The 24,547-nt window shown below is 42.9% G+C and overlaps 1 protein-coding gene across 6 annotated transcripts in view; it reads left to right on the forward strand.

Annotated features, from left to right (window-relative positions):
* CTIF (cap binding complex dependent translation initiation factor) overlaps positions 1-22,423 on the forward strand; it is a 234,979-nt gene extending 212,556 nt beyond the window's left edge. For all 6 annotated transcript variants that reach the window (XM_061614213.1, XM_061614243.1, XM_061614252.1 and 3 more), the window contains 3 exons: positions 2,980-3,135; positions 9,479-9,532; positions 14,558-22,423. In XM_061614213.1, coding sequence (XP_061470197.1) covers positions 2,980-3,135; positions 9,479-9,532; positions 14,558-14,773 — 426 coding nt within the window. In that variant the 3' untranslated portion in view covers positions 14,774-22,423. The remainder of the gene's footprint in view (positions 1-2,979; positions 3,136-9,478; positions 9,533-14,557) is intronic.
* The last annotated feature ends 2,124 nt before the right edge of the window (positions 22,424-24,547 follow it).

Below are 24,547 nucleotides of genomic sequence, written 5' to 3' on the forward strand. Positions count from 1 at the left end.
AACCTGATTGCAAAATTCAGAGAAGCGTGAAATGAAAAGATAGCTGTGTTGGGATTGGCCTGTTAGTCCAGGAGGTGAAGATCAGCCCTGTTCGTATCAAAATGAATTTCTCATGCATCCTGACCTTCAGATACTCTGCTTGTTCCCAGGCCATTTAGAGATGGCAAGGAGTGAGGAGAACTCCCCAACAGGATGCCATTTTTGTGGGTCTAATGCTTAGCCAGGCTCCAACTGATACAGGCAAACACAAAAAGATCCTTCCCATTTTAAGTTCTAGTCACAGGAAGTTACTCATTGTTGCATTTCATTAATAACAGCACCCAAATATTGAAATTCCCAAGGTTCGCCCTCCATATTACTTTTATTTTATTTTAAAATAACAGCTTTGAGAGCAAGAGTCAAATTGCTTACCACAGGGGTAGCCAATGTGGTGCCCTCCAGAAGGTGATGGACTACAATTCCCATCATGGCCTTGACTTTGTCCATTTTCTCTTGCTGCTCCATATTCCTGGAATTGGCTCCCGGAGCACTTGCAGACTGCTCCCTCAATTTCAGTTTTTAAGTCTTCTTTAAAAACATTTTTTCCAAAGCTTTTGGAACTTCAGCATAGGGCTTTTAAATTATTGTTATTATTTACAATTTGGATACCTGGAAATAGAAATGGAAATGGGCTGCCTTCAAGTCGATTCCGATTTATGGCAGCCCTATGAAGAGGGTTTTCATGGTAAGCGGTATTCAGAGGGGTTTACCATTGCCTTATTCTGAGGCTAAGAGGCAGTGACTGGCCCAAGGTCACCCAGTGAGCTGCATGGCTGTGTGGGGATTCGAACCCTGGTCTCCCAGATTGTAGTCCAGCACTCTAACCACTACACCACACTGGCTCTCTTATGGATACCTAGAGTATGTGTATTTGAAGTCCTCATGTTGTCCTTTATTTGTTCCTCTCCCTTCCTTTGTTGACCTCATTTTATTTTATTTAGATTGTATGCCTTTTGGGGCAGGGACTTTTTTATTATTTTATGTTATGTACAATGACATGTGCATCTGATGGTGCTATATTATTATTATTATAACAACAGTCTGTGTTTGTGTCGGAATTGCTTTTTAATATGTTTTTAAACCTTAAAAAATGTTTTTAACCTTTTTTCTTTTAAAAAATTATTTGAAAGTTTTTTAAAAAAATGTTTTTAAAGATGTTTTGTTTTAATTTTAACGTATTTTAATGTCTGTTTTTATGATGTTTTAAAGTGTTTTTAGTGCTTTTGTTTGCCACCATGGGCTCCTGCTGTGAGGAAGGGCGGGATATAAATCAAATAATAATTACAATAACAACAATAATAATAATTCTCTAGGCAACAAAATGATATAAACAAAATTAAAACAATATTAAATTCAATAATAAACACCAATAAAACTCATCCAGCAACAACTCAGCAATAAAACCAGCACACCGTAAACAACATGTCCGTCACCAACGGTCACCAACAGCAGAGGATCCCTCCAACAGCTAACACTGATCAGTTGCGATCGATCGAAGTGTCTAAATAAATGATGATAAAAATATGGAGCATTCATCACATGTAAAATATATTAGAAACATGAAAAGGTACTAGAAAGTCTAGGAGAATTAAAAGAAGTGTTCATCTGGCAGCCAAGCTAAAGAGCAGACAACCCTGGGATGGGTTAGAAGGAGGTGCGAAGACTAATAAATGAATAGGTGACTAATAAATGAAATTATTTTTATGTATAAGAGTGTGGTCAACTTTTAAGCAATCTTTTTTATTTAAATAATCTAAAAACCAAATGGTGCGTTTCTGTGGCGGAGAAAAGGGGACCTCAGAAATGACTCTCTTCCAGTAGGCTTTCATCAGCTGGGATTTGGCTGGGATTCTGGGTAGTTTTTCTTCTGGTTTTTGCCTTTTAAGCATTGTTTCTCAAGCAGCAGCTCTTGAGACAGGGTGGGATTAAAAAAAAATCTTTACAAACCCACACAAATGAATGCATGTCTCTTCTGCCCCCTTTTGCTTTAGCACAGCTGTTTCAGTTTGCCATCTAACTCATAATCCAGCATCTATGTGGCTGTCCTGAACAGCTCAGATCATGCCTTGGAAACCTTTACTGCTTTCAAAGCCTATTGATGTGGTCCATTGCAGGAAACAGCACTGTTAACAATAAACATTTTACCCCAGAAGCTGAGATTTCAGTGGCAACCTTGGAGAAGGGGATGAGGGATATGGCAGGACACTTCCAGAGACCACATCAGGGTGGCAAGTTCCTTCCCTGCTCACTCCCTGCTGCAGAGTGTTTTTAACATGGGGGAGCATTCATCCTGCTTCATGGTTAGATCAAGCCTTCACCTGCCATATCACCTGAGATGCTAAACAGAGGCCAAACTCACCCCATAAGTCAACAGTATCTGCCTGCCTCTTTTGTTTAAAGAAGAGATGCTTAAATCATAGAATAGTAAGAGTTGGAAGGGGCCTATAAGGCCATCAAGTCCAACCCCAACTCCAATGCAGGAATCCAAATCAAAGCATTCCTGACAGATGGCTGTCCAGCTGCCTCTTGAATGCCTCCGGTGTCAGAGAGCCCACGACCTCTCTAGGTCATTGGTTCCATTGTAGTATGGCTCTAACAGTTAGGAAGTTTTTCCTGCTGTCCAGTCGAAATCTGGCTTCCCCATTATTCTGCATCCTGCACTCTGGGACGATGTCTGTGGCCCTCCAGATGTTGTTGGACATCAACTCCCATCAGCCCCAGCCAGCATGCCTAGTGGCCAGGAATGACAGGAGCTGCACTCCAACAGCAGCAGAACTGGCTGAAGGACAAAGTGGCCGCAAGTCATTGTTTGGTTTAGCATGACATGCAAACCGAGCCAATACATTGTCTTAATGTTCAAAAATCTCTATCTCAAAAGACCTGATTTTTTTCCCCACATTTTGAAACCTTGTCCTCCCCGACCCCCTTTTTTTTCCCCAGAAAGACTTCACGGTGCGGGAAGAGCTGCAACAGAGCAACGTGGAGCGCTGGCTCGGCTTCATCACCTTCCTTTGCGAAGTCTTTGGCACCATGAGGAGCAGCACTGGGGAGCCCTTCCGCGTCCTTGTCTGCCCCATTTATACCTGCCTCAGGGAGGTAAGGCCTCTTTGGGGTCGGTCAGGGACAATGCACGGCATATAGTTTCTAGGCCATCCCTCACCTTTTCTTTATTAACTCCTTTGTGCTGGTTTATTTTATTTTATATTTAGAACAAAGAACTTTAAAAAAAAAAAAACACCAACACACACCCCAACTTCTTCCCTCTTGAGAATGTCTTGGACTGATTATCATGGAGGAATACACATGAAAAGTATTATGAGCGAAAGGATGGGGATTTAGTATTCCATCATGATATTTCAGGAGCCCAAGGGGCATAGGTTGCTAGACGGAAAGGCTAGGCCCTGATGGGGCTGCTCTCCCTTTTGCGAATTGCACTGAAGCATAATTTTGCCAGCTGTGGCTTCTGCTGTCACTGCAATGTTGCAGAGACCTGGAAGCCCATAGGGGAGACCAGGAGACCAGAAACAGGGGTAGGGAAGGGACTGAATTCATGCAATTGGTTTGAACAAAGTAACCACTTCTTTGCCTTGCAGTCTTTCTAGCCTGCCTGCTAAAGTCATTTCCCAAATTTCACTCAACTCTCGTGTCACAGCAAGAAATGGAGCCTGCGGCAGGCCTCTGTTGTTGTGAAGGGCCGTTGGCTGTCAGACAGGGACTGAGCATGCTGCTTTGACCCATCCCCCTCCGTTTAAGAACGTAAAAAGAATCCTTCTAGGTCAGGCCAACAGCCCACCTAGTCCAACATCCTGTTTCCCACAGTGGCTAACGGGAATCCTATGGGAAGCCTGCCAACAGGACATAAGTGCAACAGCTCTCATTTACTGGTCCTCCTCAGCAGCTGGTATGAGGAGGTATACTGCCTCTGAACTTGGAAGTTTCATTTAGTCATCATGAATATTTTATTTTATTTTATTTAAAACATTTGTATACCGCTTAATCATTTGCATTTCTAAGCATTGTACATAAGAACAAGTCATACATGAAATAAACAATAAAAGCATCATAAAATGGTCACCACAAAATTGACTATCATAAACTAGTAGCCATTGACACACTGTTTTGCTCTGAATTCCTCAATCCATTTTTAGAAACCTCTAAGCTGACCATCACAATGTCTTGTGGCACAGGGTTCCATAAGTTAATGATGTCTCATTGGATGATAGAATGTCTAGTACTGTGAAGTTCTATGGGACAGAGTAAACAAGCTGTAATTGGCAAGGCTGTTGAGGAATAGCAAAGCCTGCTCTTCTCACACACACACACCAGGAAAAAATGCTGAGATAAGGGCTAAATCTGCCCCTTGGGGATCATAGGGACAGAGGACAGATTTAGCCCTCACCCCGGCATTGTGTTTGGAAACTGAGTGGTATGACTTAATTTACAGCCCCACTTGCAGGCTACAGAAAGGGGGGAGGGGGATTTCAAAGATTTTTTGAGATGGGGGCATCCCACCTCCTTACAGTTGGCAGCTGTTATTCTGCACCCCCATCCCTTCCAATGCCCCACATTAGAACAACACTGTCTGTCATGGCATAGCATCCCAGAGCGGGGGGGGTCCTCAACAGTAGTGTAGTGGCAAATTCAGAAGTGCAAGGTCCCTTCATAATATTCACAGCCATGCCTCTTCTAAGACTATATAACCTTCTAAGATTATAGAATAATATGGCCAGGTTTAAATACCGCTTTCTGTTTCTGTGGCCTAATGCCTTCTCCCACAACAAGAGATTTCCCTAGGAGCTAATCAGCATGAAAGGGGAGCATATTAGCTGCCTAGAAGAGTCTTCTCAGTGGCTGACCCCCCCTCCTTTCATCTGATTGGCTCCAATCAGTAGGAAAGGACAAGGAAGCATGTTGGAAGACTCTTCTTAGCGACTAGCACACTCCCCTTTCATGCTGACTGGCTCACAGGATGCTGGAGACATAGGGACCCTGCTGGGACCTGGCTCCCAAAAAAGTAGGGGTCTAAGACCCCCCCGAGACCCTGGACAACTATACCCCTGGTCCTCCAACTAGGAGGAGTTTCCCTCCAATACTCAAAAATGGAAAAGAGGCAAAGCGTTTCACTCCTGAACTTCCTCCGCACTCATAGTCCAGCTAGAAATTTGTATTGGAGAACTTTCCGGTAGGCCTTGCTTGGAATACCCTTGTCTGAAGTACCATACATGCCTCCTCTCTGGAACCATCATATCTTTCACTGATCATGCAACTTTGGGAGGGGCACTCATGGATGGTGAGGGAGGAAGGAGACACCCACCTAGCCTGCCAGATCAACCCTGGCCGGTATCGCAGCCGGATCACCCTCACATCTCCCTAGCTTAAATAAAGTCCTTAACGTTCTCCAGCATGAGAACTCATGATGCAGTTCACTTCTATGAGGAATAAAGTTCTTATGTAACAGAGAGATGGTTGCATTGGGAGCAAACACCAACATACGCCTTCCCCAGACACTGGGTGGTCATGTCTCAACTGAGAGGGCCTCCCTGAGGAAGTGCAATGTTTCTGCATGCGCAGAAATACATGCTGAACATGCACACTCTCACCCAGAGAGCCTGCAATATATGGTCCATTGTCACTTGTAATTATGACAGGCATGTTGCTAGTTAATCATAATGCCGTCACTGCCACCGGTCAACTGTAAGGGCTTTTAGCAGAGTTTGTAAAAGGCAGCAAAGCAACACTTTCTGGAATATTTGCACTAACCCTCTTCTCATGAGTTTTATATTATTAAAGGCAGGCAGTTTAACAGCAATCTAGGCACAGGAAGTGTTTCCCTGAGTCATTTCATTCTCATCTGTGTTTTGTTTAACTTTTTTATCCATTCATGTTTGCTTCCATTCTTAGAACGCTATGGGAGGGTGCTTAATCCCAGCCATTGAACACTACAACAGTGCAGAGTTTCAAATAAGGAAAAGGCCCTTGCAGGACTTATGGCAAAGGGTACAGCTACCCAAGAAACTTTAGTTTGTTTGTTTGAAATAGCAGTTGGAACAGCAATACCTAAAACCTCAGCAGTTTAAGAGGACTGCAAGAATGAGGTGGGGAATGGGAGCAATTAATTATAAACTCTCCCCAAAGCCCCCTGAAAGTTGGGGGGAGGCTTAGGAAGCTGCCTTGTATGAAGTCCATCCACTAATGTATCTAGCTAAGGGTTGTTTGTACTGCTGGCAATGGCTCTCTAGGGCTTGAGGCAGGAGTCTTCCTGGTCCTACCTGGAGATGCAGGGGGTTGAACCTGAGAGCTTCTGCATGCAGAGCACATGATAGCCTTTTCCCTCTGAAAAGATATCCTGATCCAGCACAGGTCACAAACCCATGGCCCTGCCATTATCAGCATTACCCACTAAGGAAATGAGCTAGCCACTCTTAACCTGTTATTAATGATGAAGCCAGGCAAGGCTCCCCTGGAAGGAAGTTCCGCCCAATTAGGTACCATAACTGAAAAGGCCCAGTGTCACTTAGGGTTACATATCTAGTGGCTTGGGAGATACAGAGCAGAGCCTCAGACGGTGACCTGAGTGAATGTGTGGGTTCATATGAGTGGAGGCATTCCTTAAGCCTTAAGGAGGTATCCTGCTCCTCAGTCAATGTAGCCCAGAGGCTGAGTCAGAGAGAGAGAGAGAGAGAATGGCTTAACTGAGGCCACCTAGGGAAGTTATAATTGAGGTATGATTTGAACTGGGGACTTCATGGCTTGTAATACAGACTGCTGCCCTCTTGCCTTCTGCACTGTGGATTGCTGTGTGACAATGACTGCAGAATATATTCAGCCCACTGTTTTTCTCCAGTTGCTAGACCCAAGAACCCTGCAACTCACAGCATCTCTATCTTGTCTAGATTCAGCTACAGTTTATTGGCCCGCACCCAGCTCCAAGCACTGGTCCAACCCCTACCCTGCCTCACTTGATCCAGAAAATAGAGTTGAATCCCATGTGCATATTGGTACTACCTTGCTTCAGATCCCTTGATGACACATCTCAACAGCTTCATGTACATATTAAAAAGTGTGGGGGACAATATGATGCCTGTGGGACCCCACAGGACAATTCCCAAGGGGTTGAGCAAAAGTTCCCCACAGCTACTCTCTGAAAGCATCCCTGAAGATAGGAATAGAACCACTGTATCACTGTGCCTCCAACTCTCAATGCAGAGTTGTTCCTGGAGGATACCATGATCGATAGTATCCAAAGCTGCTGAGAAATCAAGGAGAATCAAGAGAATTGCACTCCTCCTGTCTCTTTCCCAACAAAGGTAATCAACCGAAGCAACCGAGGCAGTCAAAGTCCCAAAACTGGGCCTGAAACCAGATTGGAATCTATTTCCAGATAATTTACTTCCTCCAAGCATATGTGAGTTGAAGCACCACCACCTTGCCCAAAAAGGAGACATTTGCAACAAGGAGATAGTTGTCTAACGTTCTGGATCCAGGGAGGGCTTCTTCAACAGGGGACACACCACTGCCTCCTTAAGGGCGGCCAGGACTTCACATACATATCTTGCAGTGAGGGATTTCTCGCTCTTTGGGCCCACCCAGTCAGTCCTGTTTGGCTAGGTTTTCTTAGCCATGTCTGACAAGGGTCGAGACTGCGTGTTGAAGGCCTCGTCCATGTCCTCAACTCTGCAGCACTTGAAACTGATCCAATATAAGTTGACTAGTTGGTGCTATGGAGACTTCACTAGACTTGCCCTCATAGTGGCATCTAGTTCAGGGGAGATACAAATGACTTTATCCTCAAAAGTGCCTAGCAAATTTATCACTGCAGGTTGAACTCTAATTATGGGTCTAAAGTCTTGTGGCTGGACTCTGGTTTTGGTGAGCCCTGGCTCTAGCTAAGCAAAGGGAGCATACAAGAACAGATCAGCACTCTGCCTTCAGTACTCCTTTTTGTAACTTGTTTAGTGGCAGGATTTGCCCCTCTTCCAGACATTGCAGCTTGGCCCAGACAGTACCAGCTTCCCACCGGCACCAACATGATTCCCAGCTTTTTCCCCTATAGATATTGCAGATCATATGCTAACTAAACCTGTTTAGACTCCATCAGTAAATCCGCAATAAACTTATCCTGCAAGAGGAGTGCCTTGTCAGCTAGCAAGGGAAATGAGCTCCATTTCCAGGTCTAGTTAAAACATGGAGGAAGCACTTAAAAATAAGTGGGGCTGAATCTCCTTGGGATAGTCTTTGTTGCTCACGTAGTGTTGCTTTCATCACTTCCCTTTCCTTGTTGCTCTAGTGATCTACCAAAGTCCTTTCATGTGGATGTAAACATATTTGCCAATACTTGACTCAATCACTGGTCATAGGGGACACAGAAACACAACGAGCACCTAATCACTGATGGATGATGGCTTCTCTTGTACCCGTGTGTCTGTGTCTGTGTCCTCATGTTGTGTATTTCCCTCACTTCTTGGGATGAAGTTGCATCCTCTTCTCACATAGTTATTATGGCTTCAGGCAACCAGGAAATATTGTCTGCTGCTGGCTGGTTCTTTCGCATATAATGCCATGCCAGCACTCTTCTTCACAATGTAATTCTAGTTCCAAAAGCAAAGGCTGCTCCAAGGCTGATAAAGGAGATTAACTATACTCTCACTGTTTCCTTTCTTCAAAGTTCAGAGGCAGAAGGGACCAGCAATGGGGGATGGCTGTCTCCAGCCTGCCCTGCCTGTGGGCTTCCCAGAGATATTTGAATGGCCATTGTGAGAGGCAATACGCTGGACTAAATGGGCCTTTAGGCTCATCCTTCATGGCAATGTTGTACAGCGCCCAAGAATTAAAATCGGCAGCATGTGATGATAATATATATTGCCACTTTTCTGGTTGCTCATGGCAAATAAAAATCACCTCTTGGCAACTAGAGAGGGAAAAAAGCTGGTTCTTCTCTGCTTTTTTAGTGTTTAGGCAGCACTTTATGGAGCAGAGGTGGGGAACCATTTTTATATGGTGGGCCAGATCAAAAAGTGGCCACCCTTCCACGGGCCACTTTTAGCAGAAGAGACAGCCATAGAGAAGAAGAGGTCCTAGATCAGCCTTCCCCATCCTGGTACCCCCCCCAGATGTTTTGGACTACAATACCCATCATCCTTGCCCGTTGCTCATACTGGCTGAAGCTGATGAGGGTTGTAGTCCAAAACCTCTGGAGGGCACCAGGTTGGGGAAGGCTGATCTAAAGCAGGGATGGGGAACCTTTGGCCCTCCAGATGTTGTTGGACTACATCTCACATCATCTCTGACCACTGGCAATGCTGGCTGGGGCTCATGGGAACTGGAGTCCAACGAGATCTGGTTGAATAAAAAAGCAGGCTGAGGAAAACAATCTATTTCTATTGGAGGGAGAAAGGATTTTCTAAGTGGTGTCTCTGTGTTTCTCTTTTGTTTTTTACAGTTGTTGCAGTCTCAGGACATAAAGGAAGATGCTGTCCTTTGCTGTTCAATGGAGGTAGGAATCCTGAGATATTCTCCACCTAATCCTTTTTTCCACATTCTTGGCCTACACAGAGTATAATCATTGAGTTTTTTTTAAAAAAAGAACACCATAAAATCGTAACAGTGAGACTTCATAAAGCCATTTTTATCCCACAAAACTAGAAGGGAGGCCAGAAGCACCCTCCTTCGCAAAGCAGTATTTGCCGCAATATTCTCCAGATTAGTGAAGCCTTGTGTTCTCTTAAGAGGCTATTCATGCAAATGGGGAAAGTAGGGGGGGGGGTCTGAAAAGGCAGTCTGTCTTGTCTCCTTCCTGTTAACAAAATGCATCTTTTGTCACCTGTGATTTAGCCTTTAGCACGTTCTGCAACGCAGGTAGACTTTTCAAGCTACAGTGTGCCCAAAGATTCTAATCAGCATCTAGAAAGGTAGTTTTAAAAAGGTGTAATTTCATAACTTACCAGTTCAGACATATTTCTCATGGATGATTCCCATGTTACCTTATATTTACTCAGATTCTTGCAATTTGTGATGTGGGAATGGCAGCAACAAAAAGAGTTGGGGAGGATGCTGAGCACCATGAATGGGCAGCAAATATTATTATTGTCACTACTGGAGTGGGGGGTGGAACATTTGCATTTTGGGCCAGCCCCAATGAAAAGGCTTCTCCTAATATGTTGTTGCTGCTGTTACATGCCTTCAAGTCGATTTCTTTTTTTTTTTTTTACAATAATTTTTATTCAAATTTTCATAAAACATACAAAACAATGTATGATGGGTTGTTGTTATGTGCCTTCAAGTCGATTTCGACTAATGGCAACCCTATGAATCAGTGACCTCCAATAGCATCTGTCATGAACCACCCTGTTCAGATCTTGTAAGTTCAGGTCTGTAGCTTCCTTTATGGAATCAATCCATCTCTTGTTTTATTTATTTATTATTTGATTTATATCCTGCCCTTCCTCCCAGCAGGAGCCCAGGGCGGCAAACAGAAACGCTAAAAACATTTTAAAACATCATAAAAACAGACCTTAAAATACATTAAAACAAACATTGAAAATATTTTTTTAAAAGCTTAAAAAACATCTTGAAAAAAAGGGTTAAAACACATTATTAAAAAAACATATTAACAAGCAATTCTAACAGACGCAGTTTAGCTTTCCTCTTTTTCAACTCCCTTCTGTTTTTCCCAGCATTATTGTCTTTTCTAGTGGATCATGTCTTCTCATGACGTGTCCAAAGTATGATAGCCTCATTTTCATCATTTTAGCTTCTAGTGATAGTTCTGGTTTAATTTGTTCTAACACCCAATTATTTGTCTTTTTCGCGGTCCATGGTATGTGCAAAGCTCTCCTCCAACACCACATTTCAAATAAGTTGATTTTTCTCTTATCCACTTTTTTCACTGTCCAACTTTCACATCCATATGTAGAGATTAGGAATACCGATATCATCTGCATATCTTAAATTATTGGTATTTCTCCCTCCAGTTTTCATACCTCCTTCATCTTGGTCCAATCCCGCTTTCGGTATGATATGTTCTGCATATAGATTAAACAAATAGGGTGATAAAATACACCCCTGTCTCACACCCTTTCTGATGGAAAACCAGTCGGTTTCTCCATATTCTATCCTTACAGTAGCCTCTTGTCCAGAGTATAGTTTGCGCATCAGGACAATCAGATGCTGTGGCACCCCCATTTCTTTTAAGCATTCCATAGTTCTTCACGATCTACAGAATCAAGGCTTTGCTGTAATCTATAAAGCACAGGGTGATTTCCTTCTGAAATTCCTTGGTCCATTCCATTATCCAATGTATGTTTGCAATATGATCTCTGGTGCCTCTTCGCTTTCTGAAACCAGCTTGGACATCTGGCATTTCTCTCTCCATATATGGTAAGAACTTTTGTTGTAGAATCTTGAGCATTACTTTACTTGCATGGGATATTAAGGCAATAGTTCAGTAATTACTGCATTCCCTGGGATCCCCTTTCTTTGGAACTGGGATATTGAGCACTTCCAGTTTGTGGGCCATTGTTTTCTTTTCCATATTTGTTAACCATTTTTTGTCAAAATTTGGACAGATTCAATGTCAGTAACTTGCAGCAACTCTATTGCTATGCCATCTGTTCCTGGTGATTTGTTTTTTCCAAGTATTTTAAATGTAGCTTTCACCTCACATTCTAAAATTTGTGGTTCTTTATCATACGGTACTTCAGTGTATTGCTTCCATCTTCCTTTTATTTTATCTTGGTCAATCAGTGTGTTCCCTGTTGATCATTCAACATCCCTACTCTTGGTTTAAGTTTCCCTCTAATTTCTCTAATCTTTTGGAATAGGGCTCTTGTTCTACTTTATTTATTATCCTCTTCTATTTCTATACAATAACCATTGTAATAGTTCTCTTTGTCCCTACATACTAGTTGCTGTATTATTGCATTTAAGGTTCTGACCGTGTTTCTATCTCCTTTTGCTTTTGCTTTTCCTTCTCTGACTCTGACTTCAATCCATAGTTCTTCTGGTTCTCTATCAACTAAGTTTAAAGCCTCAAATCTGTTCCTTATTTGATCTTTAAATTCTCCTGGGATGTCATTGAAATTGTATTATGGCATGATGATTGCTTTGTTCTTCGTTAGTTACCATAGTCTGCTCCTGGTCTTGTTTTTGCAGAAAGTATGGAACTTTTCCATCTTCTGCTACCAATTGTATAAACAATTTGATTCCTATATTAACCATTTGATGATGTGCACATATACAGTCGTCTTTTGGTTGCTCAAAAAATGTGTTTGCAAGAAACAAATTATTGGCTTCACAGAATTCAGTAAGTCTTTCTTCTGCTTCATTTCTATCTCCTAAGCTCCATTTTCCCACAATTTCTAATTCTTCTCTGTTCCCTACGTTTGCATTCCAGTCCCCCATGATTATCATGTTTTGGTGTGTGATCAGTTTCTTCCTGTACTTCTGCGTAAAATCTCTCCAATTCCTCTTCTTCTGTGTTTGCCATTGGAGTGTAGACTTGGATGATGGTTATGTTAATAGGTTTCCTGTTTAATCTCATTGATATCACTCGCTCAGACCTTGCGTTGTAGCTCCTAATTGCATTTGCTACATCACTTCTCACTATAAAAGCAACCCCATTTCTTCTTAAATTCTCATTTCCTGCATAAAATATTTTGTAGTTGCCTGACTGAAAGTGTCCCATTCCCGTCCATTTAAATTCCCTCATGCCAAGGATTGTAATGTTGATGCATTCCATTTCTTCCTTGACAGTTTCTAACTTTCCCTGGTTCATCCTTCTCACATTCCAAGTCCCTGTTGTGTACGTCGTACAGCTCTGGGCTCTCCTTTCTATGCGCATCAGCCTCTAGGCTTCCATTTGACTTTGACCCAGTAGCATAATTAGTCACAACGCTACTTGTACTTGTCCGTTGTTCTTCCCCAGTAGCTCGTTGAGTGCCTTCTGACCTGGGGTTCTCATCTGCCAGCACTATCTCATGTTGCATTTTGGATATTCTGTTCATAGGGTTTTCATGGTAAGAGGTATTCAGAGGTGGTTTATCATTGCCTTCCTCTGAGTCTAGATGAATCTTAGTCTGGTGTCTCAGCTTTGACCATTCCACCTTGGGTGCCCCTGCTAGGAGTCTAGCCTCTTGGTCTAGACTCCTGACAGCATTGCTCTGAGCTTCTTCAACACTCTCAACCCCCCTCACCACGTTAAGGTGTGCATCCTAGAGGAGGTGTCCTAGTATATGTCTCAGAAACTCAACAAGGGAATCAATCTCCTCACCTGCTCATCAGAATGAAGATATCCTGCTATAGCCATCCTCACTGTGTAAACACTCTACGGCAGGGCAGGGGCAGCCATGGCTGTCAGGATGTTGTGGACTAGGGATGGGAGATAAATTCTATTCAATCTGTATTTAAAGCCAAATCGAATTTGCACTTTCTGAAGCAATATCAGAACCAAAACATTTTCTTTCAAAATTCATACTTATCCAAATTTTGCACTGCAATTCTGCAACCAACCAATGTATACAGAGAGCATAGAGCACACTCACTGCTTTAGACCATCCCCCTCCAATATGTGGAAAGCAGCAGGGTCAGGGAGGCGGGGATGCAACATGGAGGGGGTTGGCAGGGGTGGTAAGTACTTGCCCCACTCACACACAATCCTGTCTGAGTGAACACCCAATTAGGACTATAGAGTTGTTGTTTTTAGCTTATTATTTATTTATTTATTAATGTTATTAGTTATTTTATGACTTCTGAAAATATTTGAAGCCGGCCTGATAACTGCATTTGAAATAATATGTTTTAAAAAGTACATATGTAATATGTAATTTATTTATTTCATTCGATTTATGAATTGCTTCCTATAAAACATCTTGCAACGATTTAACAATAAAAGCATCAATAATTAAAGCAATTTCACAAAAACAATTTCAACACCAATACAGAGACAGATTGGGATAAAAGTCTCCACTTAAAAGGTTTGTTGAGTAAGGAAGGTCTTCAATAGGTGCTGAAAAGATAGTAGAGACACTGCCTGTCTGATATGTAATGGGAGAGGGTTCCAAAGGGTAGGTGTCAGCAGACCAGATGCCTGATTCCTACATAGTCCAGAATGGACCTCCTGATGAAATATCTGCAGGATGCCATCTCCTGCAGAGCACAGTGATTGGTTGGGTATATAAGTTGTAAGACAATCTTTTAGGTATCCCGGTCCCAAGCTGCATAGGGCTTTGTGCCAGCACCTTGAACTTAGGCCATTGGCTAATTGGCAGCCAGTGCAATTTGTTTAGCAGCGCCGTAACATGGTGTTCCAATAAGTTGTTGAGACACTGCATTTTGCACTAGCTTCTGGGCCAACCTCAAAGTGAAATACCTAGGTATGGCTAAAGAAAAGCAATACGAGATGATGCTTCCCTCCCCATCTCCTTCCCAGGTGGGGAGAGAAGATGGATGTGGCACTGGGATGTGACTGGTGCTCTTGAACACCCAATGCCTGACCCTTCTCCCTCTCCCTCTTCCTTGACAGCTGCAAAGCACCGGCCGACTTCTGGAGGAGCAGCTGCCTGAGATGATGACAGAGCTGCTGGCGATTGCGCGCGACAAGATGCTGTGCCCCTCAGAGTCCATGCTGACCCGGTCCCTCCTCCTCGAGGTCATTGAGCTGCACGCCAACAATTGGAACCCCCTGACGCCCACCATCACGCAGTACTACAACAAGACAATCCAGAAACTGACAGCCTGAGAGGGAGGTGGGAGGTGGGGATGGTGAGGGAGCCAGGAGGAAGACACGCACTTTAAAATGAATTAAAAAGAGAAAAGCAGAGAAAGAGAGGGAAGAAAGGATGTGGGCAAGGAACAGAGCTACAGCAACCAGAGAAAGGAGCGAGAGACCTTTTGTGGTCAGATACCTAAGAAGACAAACCCCAGCATGCTAAAGAATATGTTCAGGGGGGCGAAGCATGTTTCTTTTCAGCTGTGCCCTCAAGTGCCGTCGCCACCTCTCTCCCCCTGCGGTGTTTTGTTTTTAGGGTCCCTTTCATTAAGCCCATTGCGCATTCAGCTCCACATCCCGCCAGGCCATTGTTTGGGCTCAAGAAAGAACACGGCAGGCTTGAATAGCGAGGCGGAGGGCAGGCGCGGATGGCTTTCACAGCATTCTCCTGGCTTGCACTGCCCAACTGGCAGGAGGCAGCACACAGCAGATGTCTTTGAGGGGGACAAAGGCAGACACGTTCCACACCAGACGCTGGTAATTGACAGCTTTTGTCAGGCAAAGAGACCCCCCCTTTCACCCCTCCCCTTCTTCCACTCCTCTTGTCTTCAAGGTTTTGTCTCCTTGCCTGTCCTCCCCCACCTCTGCTTCCGACCCTGAAACCCCATTCCAGATTAGACATTCAGAAGAGATACATTTCTCTGTTTCACTCTCTTTAAAAAAAAAAATTGCACTGGGTATTGATTTTTCTTTGTTGGTTTATTACTTTATACACCTATGTACTGCATATATCTTATATACACGTGAATGGACAAATTGCTATCAAGTTTTTAAAAGCAAAGATAATGGTAATGATGCGAGCTTCCGGAGGGGTGCTCAGGGAGCACAAACCCAAAAGTTACTTTAGGGGTATTATAGCCACAAAATATCTTCCCAATGGGTTCATATTGACAGCCTGATCCTATTCTGAGTTCCAAATAAAAGGTCAATTCCACACATTGCGATGGCTCTTGGAAACATCAGTGCTACGCCAGTTTCCTGCAGCGAACGTGTAACATGTTGACTTGATACACAAGTGTAAAAATCTTTAAACACCCACGTACACATATCTCAGAACTCTGGCCCAGTCTCGTTTCCTAGACATGTGTACACAAGCGTGTTTAAAGATGCACGCACTGTGCACACAGACGTATGATGTCCACATGTTGAGAGTTCAGTGCCCAAACACTGGTGTTTCTCTCTGCCGTTGTAATGTGTGGATATGCCTTAATTATACATAGGAGCATAGCTTAAATGGATTTCAGAGCAGTGTGCCAGTTAGTCTCAGAAAAAGTCAGTCTGCAGCTAATCTACTGAAGCTGAAGTTTGAGGGGCCATTTGCTAGCTAGTTGACAACCAGCTCAGACTTTGGGCTGGAAGTGGGGTGGGAGGGTGGTAACATTTTTGTTGCTTATGAATGGCTTTATAATTACAGTCATATTTGTATTTGTACAGTTAAATTGGGCCCATTGCGTTTGAGCCTAAAAATAAGAAAGGGAAGGCGGGGAGGGGAAGTTAAGTCTTGCAGTTGTTCTTTAAAAGCCAGTAAATAGAAGGTTATGTATGTATGTGTGTGTGTGATATTTGAAATTTTGTCAGGGGCAGAGAGAAAGAGAAGGAAGGAAGGAAGGAAGGAAGGAAGGAAGGAAGGAAGGAAGGAAGGAAGGAAGGAAGTGTTGACAAGAAATATATTTCTTGTTTGTGGCTTGTATCCAATGATGGTCAAAGTAGAGCCACTGTCATTAATCGTCTTGCATTGGTTATGTCCAGTATTATTTTTTGTAAAAAATGAGGTGCCAGTACTCATACCTTAATAAAGGTGCCATGGGTGCTAGCACAAAATGATTGCCATGGGCAGCAAAAACAGAAGTTCCAGAACTCTCTATTGCTGAGTACCATCACCTGAAAAGCACTACTTATGTCTGTTCATTTCAGTGGGTCTGCTCTGAGTATAACTTACACTGGATATGACCCTCTGTTTATTTTCCAATGTTTGTTATTGTGCTGGGTTGCAGAGCCTTTGAATTTAAGCTGAAACCTGTCACTGGTTCTTTCTCTCACTTTACAAGGTCAGTTTATAGTTTACTGAAACCACTCAAAGAGGGTTATTTCTCAGCATGAAATGAAGTGATTAGAGGCAAAGGCTGTTACAGTGGAGAGCAGGCTGGTGCCTTCCAGATGTTTGGCCTGCAACTCCCATCAGCCCCACCCAGCCCAAAACATCTGGCAGCACGAGGAAAGTTGGTGAAGACCCTAAGACAAGGTTCCTACCAATTTCCTCACACTACAGTACCTGCTTCATTTTAAAAGCAGCTCAGTCCGTGTTGGGGGCTGCTCCTTGGCGGAAATGGCAGTTGGCATTTCAACCATGGCATTGAACCGTGTTGATCCCATTCGTTGCAAGGCAGCATGAGTGCTGGCACAAGTCACAGTGCTCTGTGTTGTTAATTGCGGATAAGGCGTATTGAATTTATGGATCGTTTCTGACAACAAAAAGTCCTGATGCAATTTACAAGAAGAAGAATAAGTAATAAAAATAATAAACATATTAAAAACCGTAGTCAGAATAAACACGTCCTGCCCAAATGCCTGAGAAAACAAAAACTTGTTGCCGGGCACTGAAATGATAAGAAGTTGGCACCAGACAGGCCCCCCTGCTTCCAGTCTGTGGGCCATTGCTTAGTTTTCCATATTTGTTGACAGATTTTTGTCAAAATTTGGACAGATTCAGTCTCAGTAGCTTGTAGCAACTCTATTGATATGCCATCTGTTCCTGGTGATTTGTTTCTTCCAAGTATTTTAAGAGCAGCTTTTACCTCGCATTCTAGAATTTCTGGTTCTTCATCATACGGTTAGGCAGAAGTGTTACCAAAAAGCTATACTCTCTTTCTGGGCTAGGCAAACAGGAGACTCTCTTCCCCTGCCAACAGGAAAGGAACAAAGCAACTTTAGAGTGGGAGAAACCTGAAGAGAGGTATATGATGGTGATATCATCAAAATATTTGTAGCTAATAGCTAAGGCTGCAATCTGAACCCCATTTATGTGGGAGGAAGACCCACTGAATACAGTAGGACTTATTTTTGAGTAGGCATGGTTAGGCTTGCACTGTAAAGCTTAGCTGTAGAGGTAGGACACCACAATTAATTTAAATGCTCATAAACTGCCTTGAGTCAGGTATGAGTCTATACAGCATTCCTCCTGCGTTTCATTCAGTGCTTTCAATTTGACCTCTGAAAAATATTAAAGGGAGAGCAGGGGGAGGACCTACCTCAGTGCAGACCTATATATTATTGCCTTTTGAAAGCCCTAAATTTTCACTTAATCACTTGCAATTTTCTTGGAGCATGAAGAGGCAAAGCAAAAGCTGCATGACAGTAATTCGGTTAAAGTGCTTTGCTGCCGCCAGCCATGAAAGCTTCGGTCAGGGATGGCCTCTAATAGAGATTGCTTTTGAATAGCAGCCATGGACCCAGATAGGCAGGCTTAATGGATTTGGCCCCATTACTTCCTCCTGCAGTCCCGGAGTTCCTCCTGGCCGTTGGTGGGCTGATCTATGTGATCAGCTCATGATAGCTGTGTCCCCGTGCCCTTTCGTAACTGCAGTTTATGGGTAGCATCTTTTTAATTTCATTACTTTCAACCAGTGACTCAATTATACAATCTGATATTCTGATTGTTCCACTCATCTGTGGAAATCTAAATGTTGGTAAAATTATAAAAAGCCTCTTCCTAGCCCTTTGCCATTCAGCGAGTCATCACAATACTATATTATTTTTTTGGTGTGTTCTTAAAAAAGGGAGGCTCGTTCAACTCATATTTGATGTGTGTGTGATTAGTGGCCTCATATGGAAATGCATTTCCTGAAAATGGAGCATACATTTGCAGAGGCAGTATATCTCTGAATTGCCCGATGTTGCAGGCAAGCCAACATGGGAAAGCATTTCACCTTCATGTCCTGTTTTGTGAGCTTCTCAGAGGCAAGATCCTTGTAGTTATAGACAGGATGCTTCAGCAGAACAGTGGGCTAATCCAACAAAGCAAGCTCGTTTGCTTGGGAATCATCTGCCAAGTTCAAAATGCACCAAATGAGCTCCATCACCATCCGCATCCAGATGTGCATCCACTGAACACATGGATCTCCCTTAACAGGTCATGCTGACGCAGTAGAAACTGATTTTGCAATTGCTTTTCCTTTTCCATCCCTTGCTGCCAGCTGCAACCCCCCCCCCCCAAAAAAAGAAAAAGTCATCATGGTGCCCCCTTGAACAATGTGGGATGGAGTGCAGGGAGTTACTGGGGAAGGATGGAATGAACAAAAACCAAGTGAAGGTTTGCCCCTTTTTAAATTTACTTATAAAATTACTTAAATAGCAAAACGGTTTACAACAATTGTATATATACACAATTTTAAAAACATAAAAAATTAAAATTATACATCCACTGTTTACACTGACTTGTTGGGGACACAGTGACTGAACTCCACTAAACTGGGAGTTTCTAATCCCTGTGCTTCTTATCTAAGAGGCTTCCCTGCTTCTGAACTATTATAGAAAATGATTTTCTTAATTGTCTGCATAAACTTGGCAATTCTCCCCTCCTCCAGCAGCCCTCCAACCCACACTGTACTGCATCTCACATTCTTCAGAATGGTCCCCTGACCCCATGGAGAGGCTTTCTGAAGTTCTCTTAACATTTAAGCCAGAGCAATTTTGCACATTATAATAACATTGATCAGAAACGGTAGATGAAAAGGATACTAAATCTAGAAGGCAGGTCCCAGGCTACTTCTTCATCAGTGAAGGGTTTGCTCTGCTGAAACTGCTCAGACCTCCTCCTTCATCTCTTCAAGGAGGTTCTACAGGCTGCTGATTGTTTTAAGAAGCTTAACACTCCTTCCTTTTTTTTTTTTTTCCTCATCAAAATTCCATCCACCTACCAGGGCTATGAGAGCCTACTACACACATTTTTCATCTAATGTTTAGCTTGACCCAAGAATTATGGCAGAGGGAATATAAGAGAATGAAGATGGATGCCTCGCTGCACACATGTACGCTCTCAGTGCATTTGAAGCTGCAATTAAATTGGAAGTGGCCTTCAGAGAGCTCCATAGCTGGCATCCAGATGAAAGAAGCAAGGAAGGAAAATACCTGTAGACACTGGACCACAACAAATGCCCCCTTGGATGCCTGTGTGGAGGCATGGAGCATGTTAGGAGTGGATTTTTCACAGGGCTGTAGAACAATTTTTTTCCCCACGGGACACCCTAGGAAGAACAGATTTGGTGGGATATTCTGCAGCAAAGCAGCTATTGCCTGACCCAGTTTTAATTTGTTCCAGAGGGGAGCAGTGCAGACACACTTTACCCCAAGGTCAAGATTGAGAATTTGTATGTGCTAAGAGTTTGTTACTCCCAAAGGTTAAGTTTCCTACTTAATGAATATTAGACATATTTGGATAAAGGGCCAGATGACTTCACATATGTTTACGCTGACTTGTTAGAGACACAGTGACTGAACCTCACGAAACTGGGAGTTTCTAATACTTGTGCTGCTTATTCAAGAGACTTTCCTTCTTCTGAGCGGAAGGTTTTGAGTTCTTCCATTAAGGACAGCTGTCGAATGAACCTAGCAAAATGCCCGTAATGATGATGGGTATGGAAACGTGTGGAGGGAGGGCCTGTGCCCTGCAGTGATCCAGGGAGGGGGGTGCACTGCTAAGGTGCACAGAGAGACCCTGTACTACCCAACTGTACTTTGCTGGCAGGAGTCAAAGATACCCACTGGGAGGAATGTTATTCCCCCTAGGAGTGACGGGCAACCATTGACTTGTGTGGGAGCAAGTACATTTGGGGATAGGATGAGGGGGTGGCTAAGCCTGGTCCCTGCCCCTGGTGACTCCAGCCCCTTTCTGGATCCTGTTTCTTGGTCATGCTTGAGTGTGACAGAATGTGGCAAGGGGGGGATAGGTAGGTAGGTAGGTAGGCAGATAGATATAAAAGCACAACGGTGAAGGAGAAAATTAAATGATTGGCTCTGCCCTTTCTATTCCAGGAATGGATTAATATTTAATTGTATTGTGTGGTGGAGGGGAACAGCTCCTTTCTTTGTTTGTAAACACTTGTAATGCTAGCCGGCCCTCCTTCATTCATTGAAGGTCTTAGACTTATCTAACAACCCTGCCTTGGGAATCTCATACAGAGCTGTTCTTAAGGGAACTGTCTTTTTATTCTGAATGCTAATCTGGAATGAAGGCCACCCCTTGTTCTGTTCTCATAATTGCTGCAATGTTTCAGAAGAATTCAAGCACACTTCCAGGAACAGCTAATGTACACCAACTAAACTTTAGAGTGCTTTTAGCCATCCTTTTGTTCGACAGATGGGTTGGTATGAACAGGTGGAAGGGTTTCCCCCCCCCCTTTCAAAGGTTCTTATGGAAGGATTCTCATGATCCTGAGCCACTCATGTTAATCATGCCATTCTAGGGTTCACTGATCTGGGCTAATATGTCTCTGTCTGCTAGAATCTTTTCATATTCATTTGAAAAGGAGTAGGGGGTGAGAAGTCCATTTTTATTTCCTATGCTATAAAAATAGTGGATCGTACAGACCAAGACTAGCCAACATCTCTAATTTTGGGAGCTGTTATATTCTCTACAGTCTGGTCCATGGGCTGGAACAACCCTGCACTCTCGCAAGTGAACAGGCTACTTAGTACATTTGGAAGCATCCAGCAATAAAAGTTTCCCATGTGCTTGGGTGGTATGAGGCCATCAGCTGAGGGCGGGGCTGAGGAACAAGAGGGAAGATTGGCAGTAGCCCTTTGCCTTTCCAGAATGAGCTAGCAATGCAGTAACATTTATATGAAATCCAAATATAGACACTTTGCCTCTTTTCCATTCCTCCAAAATGCTGAGCAAAAGTTTTTTACTGCATCTTTATTAAAATCCAGTAGAGTCAACAAAGGCCAGATGAATCTGCAGATCTGCCTCCAAAGCCTACCTATTGATAAGGACAAAAAGGTGGCTAAAAGCTTGATTTGAGTGATCATGTGAGCATCCGCAAAGTTACCCATTTCCATTGCAATCCTTTGCACAATGGTGTGTATCCCAAAAATAAGTATGCCTTGGATTGCAGCTTTGGTTCTAATTCCCCCTGTGGATATGTGTCTGGGTTTTAATTTATTTAATGCTAATTGTTTTCCTAAACTGGCTAATCATTAATACTTTATCCACCTGGCTGTATCTAGGGTCTGCAGACTAAGTTAACATTTAAGCTATCAAAATCCTGTGTCCAACCCCCCCCCCCCGAATGGAGCAGTGATTTTCTTTAGAACACAGAGTTGTGCTAATGATGATTTTTTTATTGCAAAAAATGTATTTATTTTGTTTGAAAAACATTTAATTTAATCATTTATCATATTTGTTTTTTTTAAGTGCTTTTGTTTAAAAAATATTAAAAAGGGGAAAAACATTCTGGAACTGGGTAGACTTAGATGTTTGTAATAAGGCGGGCAGGGAGAGTGTGCTCCCATCATTTTCAACATTTAATAGACTGTTAAGGGAAGGGAGAGGACAATTCTTTGTGGCAATTCAGTTTTGTTTATGGAACATCCCGAACCGCTGTATGCTATAAAATACATCATCTGAGTAATAAAAGTTTCAAGCTTGATGGTTTGCCATCTCTGTTGATATGTGGTATCAGTTCTAGTGGTCTAAAAGGACATACTTATTTTGTTTGGCTTGGAATAAAGTATGGGAGAAAAGAAGACCTTACAACAACTGACAAAACCCCTGGGCTTGGATGGAACCATAAAGGAGCAATGGTGCATTTTTCACTTTAAGAGTGGCTGCAACCGGCTGTATTGTGTATTTCTATGTCTGATCCCGCATGCAACAGAACCCTTTATGCCTTCGCCAGAGACACAAACACACAACTTAATTTACATCAGTCCCTTTCAATTCCAGTGGAGAGGGTGGTGCACATTGCTTAGGCCATCTCCCATTCTTAGGCTGCAATCTTGTCTCCACTTACCAGGGAAGGAAGCCCCATTTTAAAAAAACCACAGAGCAGTTGCAGGAGAGGCAGGGGAGATAATCTGTGGTGGCAGCGAACATAAGTGCCTGCTGGATCAGGCCAGTGGCCCATCTGCTCCTGTATCCTGTTTACACAGTACCCAACCAGATGCCTGTAGGAAGGGTGCAAGCAGGACCTGCGTGCAACAACACGCTCCCCTCCTGCAGTTTCCAGCACCTGGAATTCAGGAGCATCCTGCCTCCAACCATGGAGGCTGAGCATAGCCACATCATTTCTTATACCTATATGGTGCTGTAATTTCCTACCTCTGTTCACCTGTTGCAGCCAGGACCGGAGGTGGGAACAGCTTCTTCTTGCACCCTTTTTTCTGTTTTTTTCCCCCAATTTTATTTTAATTTCCCCTCCCTTTGATACCACTGGGGGAAAATTAAATATGCCGGATCCAGGGCTTCAGTTGTCAGCCCTTTCAGGGGGCATGTCAGGGACAAAGGGGGCATTGAATCCTACATTTTCAAGGCCATCCCAACACAACCCTTTCCCACCAATCCTTCGCTGCCAGTGGGACTTCACCTTTACATTCATGGTTCCTGAGCTTTCAACAGGTGTACTGGGTCCTCTGGGGACATATGTGCCATCCTAGGGGTAGGGATGAGAGAGAAATTCAATTCAGTTCACATTTAAAGCCACATTTATCGAATTCACACTTTGCGAAACAGTATGAGAACCAAAACACAGCCATCTTTAAAAATTAGCACTTACCTGAATTTTGTGATGAAGTTCTCCAAACAATATTTACACAAATGCATGTATTAGGAGAAAGTGTGCATAAACATAAATATATTAATGAAAATAACATACAAAAATGCATTATATTAGGAGAAATTGCTTGCAAAAATGTGCACATTAAATCAATACTGAATACAAATACATTTTTAATAGAAATTTGCATTAAAATGCCAAATTTTCATGGGGATTTTTAAAAAATCCACAGATTGCTGCAGAAAAGTGGAGAACTGAATTTCTGATGTAAAAAAATGAGAAACTAAGAGAACCGAAATGAACAGACCTTTCTATCCCTACCCAGGGGTAGAGTGTCACATTCCTTCCTTATGGCCTCTGTAGGAGTGCACCCTCCAGAAACGTGTTTCTGGGAAAACATACATAAGATTGCACTCTTAGGGTACAATCCAAAGCACACAATGGAGTAAGCTCCATTGAGCTTAGTGGGACTTTCCTCTGAGTAAATATGCTTAGGAGTGTACCATTAATTAATTGCCTGAGGTTTAATTGATTAAATTTGGAAATGAATAAATACAAATGGTTTTGAGGGCATGGGGTGAAGGAAACTTTGTTTTTAGACTATGCATATATTTGTCAAAGGGAGTAGTTTCATCTTTAAATGTCAGAGGGGCCTCTTCTGAGATGGCAAAGCAAGCACACCTACATTATACATCCGGATTTTGTCAGTACCTTTATTATAATTTTCAGAATCTGTTGCCTGTTACTAACTGAGAGCACGATTAGTCAACCTGACTGATTAATCAACTAAATGTTGCAACTCAACATGTTATATTTGATCACCTGTCTTCACAAGTACACCAGCTCTAATCTAGATAACGTTACACATAGCATTGTCCTTGTCACATTGCAATGCATCCTGGGAACTGAGATTTTGTGAAGATGAATGAGAACTCTTTTGTTAGAGAAGACCTTCAGAGGAGTACAATTCCCA

This window comes from Rhineura floridana, chromosome 1 (genome assembly GCF_030035675.1).
Source record: "Rhineura floridana isolate rRhiFlo1 chromosome 1, rRhiFlo1.hap2, whole genome shotgun sequence".
In the NCBI taxonomy this organism is placed as follows: domain Eukaryota; kingdom Metazoa; phylum Chordata; class Lepidosauria; order Squamata; family Rhineuridae; genus Rhineura; species Rhineura floridana.